The sequence below is a fragment of the Agelaius phoeniceus genome, chromosome 11 (genome assembly GCF_051311805.1).
Source record: "Agelaius phoeniceus isolate bAgePho1 chromosome 11, bAgePho1.hap1, whole genome shotgun sequence".
NCBI lineage: Eukaryota > Metazoa > Chordata > Aves > Passeriformes > Icteridae > Agelaius > Agelaius phoeniceus.
The window spans coordinates 2,573,685-2,586,184 of NC_135275.1; the positions used below are offsets into that span (position 1 = coordinate 2,573,685).

The 12,500-nt window shown below is 46.8% G+C and overlaps 1 protein-coding gene across 1 annotated transcript in view; it reads left to right on the forward strand.

Annotated features, from left to right (window-relative positions):
- The first annotated feature begins 2,307 nt into the window (after window positions 1–2,307).
- Window positions 2,308–12,500, forward strand: part of NUP210 (nucleoporin 210) — a 49,262-nt gene continuing 39,069 nt past the window's right edge. Inside the window, exons 1-4 of the mRNA XM_054639966.2 lie at window positions 2,308–2,533; window positions 10,173–10,309; window positions 11,073–11,204; window positions 12,056–12,152. Coding sequence (XP_054495941.2) covers window positions 2,382–2,533; window positions 10,173–10,309; window positions 11,073–11,204; window positions 12,056–12,152 — 518 coding nt within the window. The 5' untranslated portion in view covers window positions 2,308–2,381. The remainder of the gene's footprint in view (window positions 2,534–10,172; window positions 10,310–11,072; window positions 11,205–12,055; window positions 12,153–12,500) is intronic.

Below are 12,500 nucleotides of genomic sequence, written 5' to 3' on the forward strand. Positions count from 1 at the left end.
TTATCAGACTTACTCGGGTGTACATTGATATGTCTGTAAAATTACCTCAGATTCCTGGCGTGTGTATCCTGTTCCCAGTCTGCAGCACACCAGGTAACCCTGAGAGGAGATGTTTGTCCTGGCAGGAGGGATGTGCTGACTCCTGTGGGTCCCACAGCAGCGTGGAAAGGGAAAGCAGAGCAGTGCACCAACACTGCTAAGTCAGTCCCTGGTGTTTTAGTGACTCCTGCCCCTGAGGCAGGGACTCCTCACAGAGTACACACTGCACTGGCTGCCTCCCAGCTCACCCTCCTCTGGCCAAAAGAAATGCTAACACAGTGCTGCAATGCATGACTTCCAATTCAAGTGAGCACAAAATTCACTTGGTAATTTTACCATATAATGGAAACTTCAGATTTGCTCATCAATGTCTCCGGCCTTACTCGGCTCTTAAAATTGCTTGGTATGCTCTGAAAGATGTGTTGGATGTTTACTTGCAGTACTTCACTGTCATGATTCATCAATAAGCTTTAAGGTCCTAACTGCACCTTGCTGGTCCTTATGAAAATAACTCTAAGAAGTATGTATTACTGGAAAATTATTGTTCTCACATTGAACACTCATCACCACCACTGCTGATGAGAGAAAGGAAATAAGTTCTGAGACTGCACACCCTGCTTTTAAAGCTAGGAAGTACTGGGATACAGACATTTCCTCACCTCATTCACAACACAGGATGCAAGGTACTCACTATCTACCTCTTATTTACTCAGTTGTAATTGTACTAACTGTAAACACATTGTACTGTTTAGTCATGGGCGATTTTATCACATTCCTCCCTAATATCCCAGTCTTTACTGAACTTATCTTCCTAACATGCCTACAAAGAAAGGTTCCAACTTCATTGAGAGAAAAAGTAAAGAAAATAAATAACCCTCAGTATGTTAGCTGGGGAGCAATTTAAAGTGCAAAGGCTTGATTTGCCGACACCTTTAACATTGAACATCTTCCTAGGCCCAGCTCCTATTGACTTAAATTGCAGCTGCAAAGTTCAGCTCTTCTCTAAATCAGACCACACAATTTCAAGATGTGCAATCAGAAAATGAGTAATACACACACAGAAGCTGCAGGGAGAAGTGAACTGTCCAGGAGTACACATTCCTCTGGGATAGAAAGTGGAACAGCATTGCTGAGGTACTGATAAATAAAACACAAGCTGAATAAATAGTGCAAAAAGTGCTCCTATGTAAAGAGAACATCCTGTATAAGTTTACTTGCTTAGAATAAATGAGAACTGGTTAACTTCGGTAATACCACCTAAATTAGAGCTGGGTAAACTCTTAGCTGGTGTCCCTGGGCAGCAGGCTGATCTTCTGGGCAGGATTTAATGATCTTTACTCCAAGAAGCTTACGCTCTTCCTGAAATCCATTTTCCTGATGCATACATGTACCATCCCTCTCTCATAGGTAAGGACCGGCAGATCCTCCACACGTGGAGCATCTCTCATACAAGGAAAGGCTGGGACAATTGGGTTTGTTTAGCCTGGAGAAGCTTTGGGGGGACTTAACTGTGGCCTTCCAGTACCTTAAGGGACTGACAAAAAAGATAGAGGGAGGCTATTTGCAAGGACCTGGAGTGACAGGAAAAGGGTGAATGCCTTCAAACTGAAAGAGAGATGTTTTGAACTTAGATGTTAAGAAGAAATTCCTTCCTGTGAGAGTGGGCAGGCCCTGGCACAGGGTGCCCCAGAGCAGCTGAGGCTGCCCCTGGATGCCTGGCAGTGCCCAAGGCCAGGATGGACAGGGCTGGGAGCAGCCTGGGACAGTGGGAGGTGTCCCTGCCCACGGCAGGGGTGGGAGTCGGTGATTTAAGGTCCCTTCCAACCCAAACCATTCTGAGATGCTACAACAATGAATGAACTGTGGCTTAGCATAGCTGTTAGCACCAATGTGCCTGGGGAGCATGAACGGGGCCAGGAAGGCCAATGGCACCTGGCTTGTTCCAGCACTGGTGTGGCAGCAGGTCCAGGGCCGCGACTGTCCCCCTGTGCTGGGCTCGGGTGAAGCCACGCTTCGAATCCTGCATTCAGCTTTGGTACCCCACGACATAACAGACATTGAGGTGCTAGAGCCTGTCCGGGGAAGGGTCTGGAGCACGACTCCTACGAGATGCTTGGGGTTAGGCCCGGAGGAAAGGAGGTTTTTCAAACCACCAGCGCCTCGCTGTTGGCGCCGCTGGAGTTCCCCCGAGGGAGGGCGGCGCGGCCCCGGGGGGCGGAGGGCGGGGGGAGGCCCTGCCCCCGGGCCGCCCTGCCCTGCCCTGCCCGGCCCGGCCCGGCCCGGCCCCGCCGCGCCGCTCCCGCCGCACTTTCGCGCCCCGCACGGTCCCGCCGGCGCGCAGCATGGCTCCCCCCGCGCCCGGGGCGCTGCCTCTGCTCCTCCTGCTGCACCTCGCCGCCTCCTCCAAGCTCAACACCCCCAAGGTGCTGCTCCCTTTCACCCGCGGCACCCGCGTCAACTTCACGCTAGAGGCCAGCGAGGGTTGCTACCGATGGTGAGTGCAGGTGCCGCCGCCCTTTGTCCGCTTCTCCCCCCGCCGGCACCTGCGGCGGCTCCTCCGCCCGCGGCGGGGCCTGACGGCTCCCGGGGCAGCCGGGCCCTCTCTCACCGCTTTTACCTCGCTGCGGGTGGGTTTGGGCGGCCCAGCAGTGCGGGAGCAGACATGGAGATAATCCCTGAGGGGAAAGGTTGTTTATTTTGTGCAGTGGGGGTTAAACCCGCTGGAGGGGGGCAGTGTCTGCAGGCCGGGCCCTGAGCAGAAGGTCCCTGCTTGTAAAGGAAGCTTCCCGCCATGGCTCCGTGCCCGACATGTGCCTCACACCCCGTGTGCACCCACACACACACCGCACACGTGTCCACCTGCTTCTCCTTGTACCCCACACCCCCCGAAACACTCCAGCTGCTTCTCCACGTACCGTGCCCACTCTGCCTCCACACTCCCCATGTGCTCACCCTGCTGCTCTGTGCTCCTGCAGTGCCACTCCGCACACACACATGGCCACAGTGCCACTACACACACACACATGGCCACAGTGCCACTACACACACACACATGGTCTCAGTGCCACCCCACGCACACATGGCCACAGTGCCACTACACACACACACATGGCCACAGTGCCACTACACACACACGGCCACAGTGCCACTACACACACACACATGGCCACAGTGCCACCCACGCACATACATGGCCACAGTGCCACCCACGCACATACATGGCCACAGTGCCACCCCACGCACACACACGGCCACAGTGCCACTACACACACACACATGGCCCCAGTGCCACTACACACACACACATGGCCTCAGTGCCACTACACACACACACATGGCCTCAGTGCCACTACACACACACATGGCCACAGTGCCACAGTGCCACCCCCCACACACACACGGCCTCAGTGCTGCTCCATACACACACACACACACACACACACACACACGGCCACAGTGCCATCCCACCCACATGGCCACAGTCCCACGTGTGCGGGGACAGCACCCAGAACTCTGCTGCTGGTGTGGAAATGCCCTTTCTTTTGCTGTAGTCGGTAATGAAGGTCCTGGCAGCCTTGAGCTCAAGGTGTGCACATAAATGAGTCGTAGCTAAGTCGGGAGCCTCTCAGTGCTGCTCTAAGTGTGGGTAACAGCACCCTAAAGACTTCACCTGGGACAGTGAAGTCGAGTTTTCAAAGTGAAAGCTTTTCCGGTTTTCTCAGTGTTGAGCACGTGGGATGTACTCCAGGAACTTCTGGCTGGGATCCCCCTTCCTGCCTCGCACAGGGGGCAGGACTGGGCAGGGTTGAGCACAGAGGCTGAAGGCAAGTCCCTCAGCATGTGCAAATTTAGAAGGCTCACAGTAGTCTTCATGTTAAACGAATGTTGCCAACTCCTTGTCCTTTCTGTCGAGCTCCAGAATAGCAACTTAATCAGTAATGAGCAGGAGGTACCCACCTGAAAAAGAAGCAGCAGTCGAGGTATGTTTAGGATGATGCTTCCATGTGTGCCAGATGGATGCGTGTAGCAGTTTTCAGTTTTGTGTTTGGCAATTACTGAAATGCATCTTAAAGGGCTGTATTTTTATTCTCTTCATTTCTTTGCTTGGTTGTTGTATACTTCTTGTCTCTGGGCTGGGTACAAACCTTTGGTCTGTTACAATTTATATATTTGAGGGTGCTTATGCAGAAGAGCAGTAATTAATATTATCCAGAAGTCAACAAAATGAAAGTTACTAGATGAGCTGCCTGTGGTCATGTAATTTAATTTTTAATGGACTGCTTTAGTGAAAATCTCACAACTGTGGGTTTTTTCTCTTTCCTGACTCGAATTTTTGAAGGCTGTTGAGCCTTAAAAGGGTTTGGTTTGTGAGGTAAAGTACATTGTATAAAGCTAAACCCCAAAACTCATCAAAGCACTAGTAAAATCTGGAAGTACAGACGCCCTTTCCTGTTTGCCAGTGAGCTGTGAGGTAATGCTGGGTTGGCTGCAGCCATTCCTGCACATGCCAGGTGCTATCCTGCTGTCAGAAGCATGGAGATCTTTGCTAATCTCACTGAAGTCTGCAGATGAAAAGATGTAAGATTGTTCTCCAGAGAAATGCCAGATTTGACTCACATTCATATCTCTAATGGAGGTGATTTTTGTGCACTTCAGAGCATGTGCTATTGGTGCTGTTTGCAGCAATGACTCATATCCCTCATGCAGACAAACCTCAACATCCTTTTCCATCCTCTCCCTCTGCCCTTCAGAGAAGAATTTTGGTTGAGAATTAAGGAAATTACACCTGGTTCACCTTGTGTGTGCTGTTATTTTCTGTGGCTTGTAAATGGGCATTTATTCACTTCTGCTTTGCAAGGCCTGGCAGGATGTGGGTTGTGAAACTCGAGGTGTGCTCAGCAAACCCTCTGGAGGAAGCAGGAGCTGTGTGTGTGTGCCTGAGCAGAGGCTGCAGTTGCATCTGGGGCTCTCTCCCTCTGCATCCTTGTCCCACAGGCCTGGAACTGGGGGGTTAGGAAGAAATGTGTCTGGAGGAGCAGCAGCACAGCCCCTTGCTGGCAGGGTTCCTGTGCTTCCTGTCTCAAGGAGCTGCTACTGGACAGGGGCTGTTGAACTGAGCAATTTAAGAAGTACCAAATGCAATGGCTTGGGAAGGAGTGACTCTTCCTCACATTTGAGAAATGATGGGTGTGTTTGTGTGCATGAAAGCAAGGATTTGAATGGAAGTGGTCAGATTCAGGCCCTGTGTCTGGAGGGGGGACTGGGGGTTTGTAATATGGGAGATTGTGGGGTTAGAGGTGGCCTATGAGGGCTGTTCTGGTTGTTCAGCAGCATCTGATAGCAAGTGACACCTTTTGAAGGTCTGCATTACTCATCTCAAGCGTTCAGAATTCAAAGGCAAGTGTCCAATTTCCTGAAAGATCAGTCTATAGCATGCTGTGACCTTTTTTTCCCCAGTTTCCCTTTCAGCCTTCAAGTTTACCTCTGAAAGTAGGATATTTTCAAAGTGATTGTAGTGGTGTCTGAGAATTCCACTGATTGAGAGGGAAAAGGTCAAATTCTATCATCATCCCAGCAGACTGGGAGGAGCGGTAAAGTTACAAGCATGGCTCTAAAGTATTTTCTGATTTTCAAGATGCTCATGCCTTCTGGAGTTTGGGTTGCCTTTATGTTAAAATTATTTTTTGGGAAAAGCTTTGTTTTCAAAGCACACGGTATTTCCATCTGTAAATATTGTACATGGTCTTATTTTCAGGCATAAAATACAGTCTGTACAGATATATTTAGCATTTATATTGCATCTGTATTTGTCTTTTAACTACCTTAATCCATAAATTACTCCTGAAATTCAGAAGCAGAATTTTCTCCTTGAAACCTGTCATACCATAATAACATTGTCAGGAGGAGGAGGGGAACACATCCACAAAAAAACCATTTCCCCCCGAGATATTCTCCATGGCTGGGTGTTTGTAGCAGAAATTATCTGCCGTGTACAAATATGTTTACATATTTCATTATTCCATGGAGTGTAGAATTGAGATACATGGTGAGGGCTGGTGGAGTTGAAGAGGAGTTTATTGCCACCTTAATGAAAGGTTTGTGTGTGCTCCTGAAGCCCTCACTGAGGGGTTTGTGTTGAGGTAATTGCCATGGGAGAGGAGCTGGTGGCACAGTGGTGAAGGGAGAGATGCTGTGGCCGAGTGGTGTTGGAGCTGTGGGATGTTCTCAGGTATCCCAGAGAGCCCAAACCCACTGCACAGTGCTGCTGCTGCAGTAGTTGGCTGGCAAAGCTCATTTTCTAGCTCCTTACCTTGTCGTGTTTTTGTTGCAAATTGATCTTACTGTCCAGGTCTGGCTTGTGTGCTTTTAAAGCCCTGTATCAGTAATGTTGTTCACTGAGATCTGTTGCTTTGCTCTAAGACCAGTAGTCTCATCCCTGGCAGTCTGGGAGTTGTGTTGTTTCCTGGATCACCTGTTTTACCATGGGTCTAAAAAAACCTGACTGACTCTCACTGAAAAATGCTTTGTGTTAACAGTATCTCACTGAGATACTGTTAACTTCCATACTGTGAAGTGACATCTTAAGTGTTTGTTATTTCTCACCTGCTCTGCATTTCCCTCTTGTAAGGCATTGCAGGATGTTCTCCCTCTCCCTGAGTCACCTGGCTGTGCTTTCCCAGCAGGGCTTCAGGCTCTTGGAAGTGCCAGCAGGAGCTCAGAGTTGGTTTGAGGTGTGCTCGGTGGTAAAGTGAGAGGGGCTGTGCTGCTGTGGCTCAGGTGTGTGTGTTACCTGAGAGTGTTGGCTCAGAACCAGAGCAGGGGGTGTGAGTCTGTAGTAGAAGTGTTCTGACAGAGCCTAGGAGGCACAAGAAATAATGTTGTTTCCCTTAGGTGATGTGTGAATATCAGTGCAAGTTTACTGTTGGAAAAAGCTTTTCTCAGTCTGAGCATCACCTGTCTGTTAAGGCAGACAGAAGGATTAGGGACTTATTCATTTTGACCAACATTTCATTGCTGAACACCCATGAAATAAATGGTTTAGATTTCTGGTCATTTTTTAGTCCCAAGAGTGACTATATAATGTCCCTGCTGTATTGGTCAGTCCAATCTTCCCAAACTCTTGGAAACTTTTATTACCCAGTTTCCCTCTGACTGCATACTGGCCCAAATGCCTGATAAAATTCTAAATGATCAGATCAACTGACAGTCATGGTGCAGCTCCACAGAGGTGGATTTTTGCTGACTCAGTCAGCTGAGTTTGGTCTGAAGAGCTGGCAGAACAGTATAAAACACTGGGGCCTTGAGAATCAACAGAGACTTGCCAGGGAGAGAAACAGGAATAGGTGCCTGATCTTTGAAGCAACTGATAAATAAATGAAGTATAATCTGCTGAGGTATTGACATGTGGTGTTACAGACCAGTCAATGAAGAACACAGGCATGGGCTTGGGTCAATGTGTGGATACAATCTTGGCTCTGTGTCTGGGGCCCTGGAGGGGGATGGAAATGGTGAACAAAGCAGAAATGGACACGAGGACTGGCAGCCTCTTCGCCGGTGCCATTCATTCCTCAGCAAGTAGGATTTTACTCTGAGGGAAATACAAATTGGGGACTTTTGTGAGCTTTTTTTCCCCTTCCCTCCTCACTCTTCTTTCAAGTGCTTCCTCCCTGCCTTGCTGTTTCTTACAGGCGCTGGCATGGGATCCAGAGCAAGTGCCAGAAATGCTTCCCATTGCTGGCTTCTCAGGAGCTAATTTTGCCTTCTGACAAGCCCAGCTCTCAATGTCACACACTGACACGCTGCTGAAGAGCTGCTGTAGTTGGCAGGGGATATAAATTGCATTTTTTGTCACTTAAAGCTGAAGTTTCTTTTTCTTGCCCATCTAGGACCCAGTAGTGATCCCAGTGTAGTGCTGCTGTAATCCCCAGTCTGGCTGATTAATGCCTTTGCCTCTCTGTGCTTGGCCCTGCATCCAGGTAGCTGTAAACAGAATGTGCTTCTGATATTTCTGAATGATAGAGGGGTCATCAGATACTTCCTATGTCCTGCTGGAGAAAATATTACTTGTGCAGATTGTTTTTAAATATGAATCAATACGAAACCAAGCTTCAGAAAGGCCCACTTGAGTAAAATTTGTATTAGAAAAAAGACATTCAGCTAATATTCTGCCTCTTAAACTACTGCTAGAAGCCAAATAGTGTCTAATCTGTTTCTCTACTGCAGTGACTGGCTTTTAGCTGTAAAAGCGTGAAAGTTCCTTTAAAACTGGGGAGTGTATGTATGTTTACAGTTAAAATTTAATTTTTGTTGATTTTTGTTCCTCCCTTTTCTAGTCTGAAAAGTATCCTGTAATTAGATTCCGTTTTACAACACTGCTATTAGTGCAAACTGCAGTGGTTTTGTATTACAATTCATAGCCAGATATTAAAAGAACAAATACAAACCACAGTGAAACCCCTGTTGTGTTGTAAACACAATCAATACCAGACTGCAAGAATGCACAATCCTCAAATTAATAACAAAAAATCTAATGGTAGAAAGTATTAAGCAGTGTAAAGAGCTAAATAAAAGTCAATTTCATACATATAATACTTAATTAAAAATACCTGCATGCAGACTAAGTCAAATGCTCATGCTCAGCTTCAAAAGCCAACCAGGCAAGTACAGGAAAAGCCTTACTGGTTGTGAATGCTAATATTGTTTAAAGAAACTTGTCAGTGTTGCAAAACTCTTTCATGGTTGCCTGAGAACAACAGAACAGGAAAATAACTAATTGCTCACTTTTAAACTCTAAAACGTATTTTAATTTTTTAGAATAAAGCTGTGTGCTACTAATACAGAAAATCATGTTATTTTAGGAACAGTGTAAAACCTACTATAAAAAATATGCACATATTTGTGTAGTTGTTTAGGTATATAGACTAGATATAAACAAACAATTTTCAGGTTTAAGCTTTTAATTGGTATTTAAATTGCCCATTGCATACTGCTGTGGGCTGTTTTTTCCTTGATCAGATAAAGTACTTTGAAATTCTGGGTCACCAGTTGGTATTGTCATTTCAAAATCCTCTAAAACTACTCCTTATGCAAGCAAAATACTGTTGGGAGCTTAAGAGTTGAAACAGGATTTGCAGTTTTATTGCAGTGACTACAGCAGAGGTCCGTGCTCACCTGGGCTGCAGCTGTTAACTCTCAGATAATTGAGTGTGGTGTGATGTGTTGTTTTCAATAGATAGGATTTTAGTTAAGGAGAAATTCAGTTTTTCGCTGGTGTGGATTTGTTGGTTGTGCTGGCAAGAGAAGGAGGTGAAATCTATATGTGGGGATTTGGGCATACATGACATTGCTGTTTGTTTGGAGCTCCCATCCTGCTCCTTGCTGGTTAGAGAATTTTCCCCACACATCCCAGGTAGGCGTTTTTGTACATCTTCTAGAAAAAAACTCCAAACCCATCCAGCTTCCCCATCTTTACTGGAGGGATCCAGTGCCCACTTTAGATTGCATTTACCAGATAATGTTTTCATCAGAGCTGCTGTCATCATCCGGAGAAGCAATTGCCGAGCAGCTTTGTCACCCATCAGTGCTTGCTTTCATTGTTTTAATCCTTCAAAGGGCCCTTGTGAGCGGATCCCGGGCACACAGCGGGGGCTGTTCCCTCCCTGCCCGGGCACAGGGCTGAAGGTCCGGAGGGATTTGCAAGGGCTTTGGCTGCTGGAACTTTTCACTGCAGTTACCCCTCAGATGTGTATTGCTGCTAGCTCAGATTTTCTTTCAAGAGGCTTGGTTTTTAATAACTCTCCAACTCTTGTTGTTGTTTTATCTTGACGGTTTTGGCACACTGGAAGGGAGAGCAGGGCTCCACTAAGTAATGCCCTGGCCTGCTCCATGGGCTTAGGGGAAGGTTGGTTGATTCTGTGCTTGGTGGAGAGAATGCTGAGCTTGCCTGCCCTGCCTCTGGCCTGGGCTTTCCCTGTGCTCATCCCTCTGTGCTTGCCGTGGCTGGGGTCCTCGAGGAGCTGCTGCCATCCAGCTCTTCCCAAAGGCGGCTGCTGAGCACGCAGCAGGTCCCGGTGAATTGCTGGGGCGGGCGGAGGGCAGAGCCGTGCCGGAGTGCTGACAGTCCCCACCCGCAGGTCCTCCACGCGGCCGGAGGTGGCGAGCATCGAGCCCCTGGGGCCGGCCGGCGTCCGCTGCTCGCAGAGAGCGCTGGTCCAGGCGCGCTCCTCGCAGCCCACGCGCCTCACCACCATCATCTCTGCCGAGGACACACGTGAGTCTGAGCAACCGCTGCCTCTCGGGCATCCCGCCGTCCGCAGGGAACAAAGCTGAGATCTGGGGGTGCACAGGCACGTTTCAGTTCCTATGCACAGTCATTTTTGACTTCCCATGGGCGTGGGTTTTAACTTCTGCTTGCCTCAGAGAAGTGGTAATGATTTTAATGATGCACCCAGGAAAAAGGTAATTCTTAAAACCCCTGACCCCCCAAAATCCACAAATCGAGGGGGTGACTGAAATATAAAAAAGTTTTTAATAAAAATGACTAACACAAATTTCGATACTTCACGTTTGAAAAAGGTGGAAGTTGCTTTTGTGTCTGTCATGCAATATACCTGGTTAGCTTTTATAGTGAGAGAGAGGCACAACCAGATGGCCAGTTCAATGCCGTGCAGTCACTAACTGAAGGAGTCTGTGGGTGTTTATTGGCTGTGGGTAAGAGCCATTAATTTCTGTGGGACATGAGAGCACTGTAGCAAGTCTGCATAAGCACTCCCAGACAACTCCCACTGTACCTGTCAGTGTAGATGGAAATCAGAGTTTCTGCAGTCCAGTGAGGAAGGGAACTGTTTCTCTTGCTTTCTGAGCCACCGTTTGACCACGAGTTTCTTCATGGAGGTCATGACCAAGTTTCAGTTCCTTCAGTGTCAGTGTCTTGTGTCACTGGCTAAATTTGAGGTGCATCTTGACTTCTTGTTGTTCTTGATGAGCACATGCAGTGTTGTGCTTTCTTGTGCTCTTTCTGATGTCTCTTCAAGTGACTGGACAAGTGATTCGCTGTGATGCCATCGTTGATTTAATTCATGGCATTCAAGTTGTGTCCACAACAAGAGAGCTCTACCTTGAGGATTCACCACTGGAGCTCAAAATTCATGCTTTGGATTCAGAAGGTAAGAGATCTGCTTGTAGGAAATTAAATATATATTAAAACTTCTAGCTGTCTAGAATAGTGATAGATGATATCTAGTGATAGATGCACTAGCTTTATTTCTCACACTGTTGATTGTTTGAAGCCAAGTGGAGAATTTTAAGAAGTTGCTCTGAATAATACATTGTGAAATTGTCCTTTTTTCTTTTTATTCTTTTGAACTGAGGTAGTCTAAAGAATTTTGCAAAAGGATGTTTTTGTGAACAGTCAGGTATCTAACAGGAGGTTCAGAGGTGATGTTTGAGAACAATCACCTATTGCTCAATCTGTTTAATTACTACACAAACACTTACTTTTGGGACACACCATTTAGGCTTGTAAGAGTCAGTGCATTTGTGAATGCATTGTTATTTAATAGGAGCAGAAAACTTCTGCTTTTTGTAGTCTGTAGCATCAGAAAAAGAGCCATGATCTGCTAAGAATTGCATGCTTTCGACAGTCAAGTTTTGTGCACACATAGGACTCCAAGCAAGGGATTTTTAGGACAACTACTGAAGGGAAATAATGTGTCAAGCTGCTATAAAAGGTGTAATTAATTGTTTTGGTAACTGTGCCCATCCCACCTGTGTTTGTAAACTATGAATGCCAGGTGAAGTATGGTGATATGTTAATAATGAAAAGTAAATTTGTTTTTATCCTATGTGTAGTGCTGGATTTGTGGCTTGGCGTTGTGTAAACTCGAGGGTGCTTCATGGTTCTTCTTATAGGGATAAAACAGAGAAATTTCCCAGGGAAATAAGTCATGGTTTATGTTCCAGGAAGACTCTATGCTTATTCTCTGTTTTTGTTGTAATCTGGTTGTTTGATTTGTAGGAAACACTTTCAGCACTCTGGCAGGGTTGGTGTTTGACTGGACAGTGGTGAAGGACCCAGAGGCCGATGGCTTCTCAGACTCCCACAATGCTCTGCGGTAAAGTAATTTCCTTTGGTCTCAAAGGTTTGTTCAGTCTGATGCCTAAAAATACTTCCCAACATCTTGGCAGTTCATTGAACTGATGCCTAAAATTATAATGTTAAGGGTCAGTTGTTTCAGGTTGAGTTTTTTAACTTACTTGACAGCCTGGGCACTTTGTTCTCTGTTCAGTTTACCTGATAGTGTTAGTGAGCAGCTCTGGTAGCTCTGATGCAATGGTTAGAAATAAACAGATGCGGTTGTTGATCTTGCTGGAACATTTCATGCTAAAGGAAGATTTATCAGTAAGATTGTTATCTCAGGATTTCAGCAGAGTTTTATTTTTAGCTTTTTAAGGAATAAAAA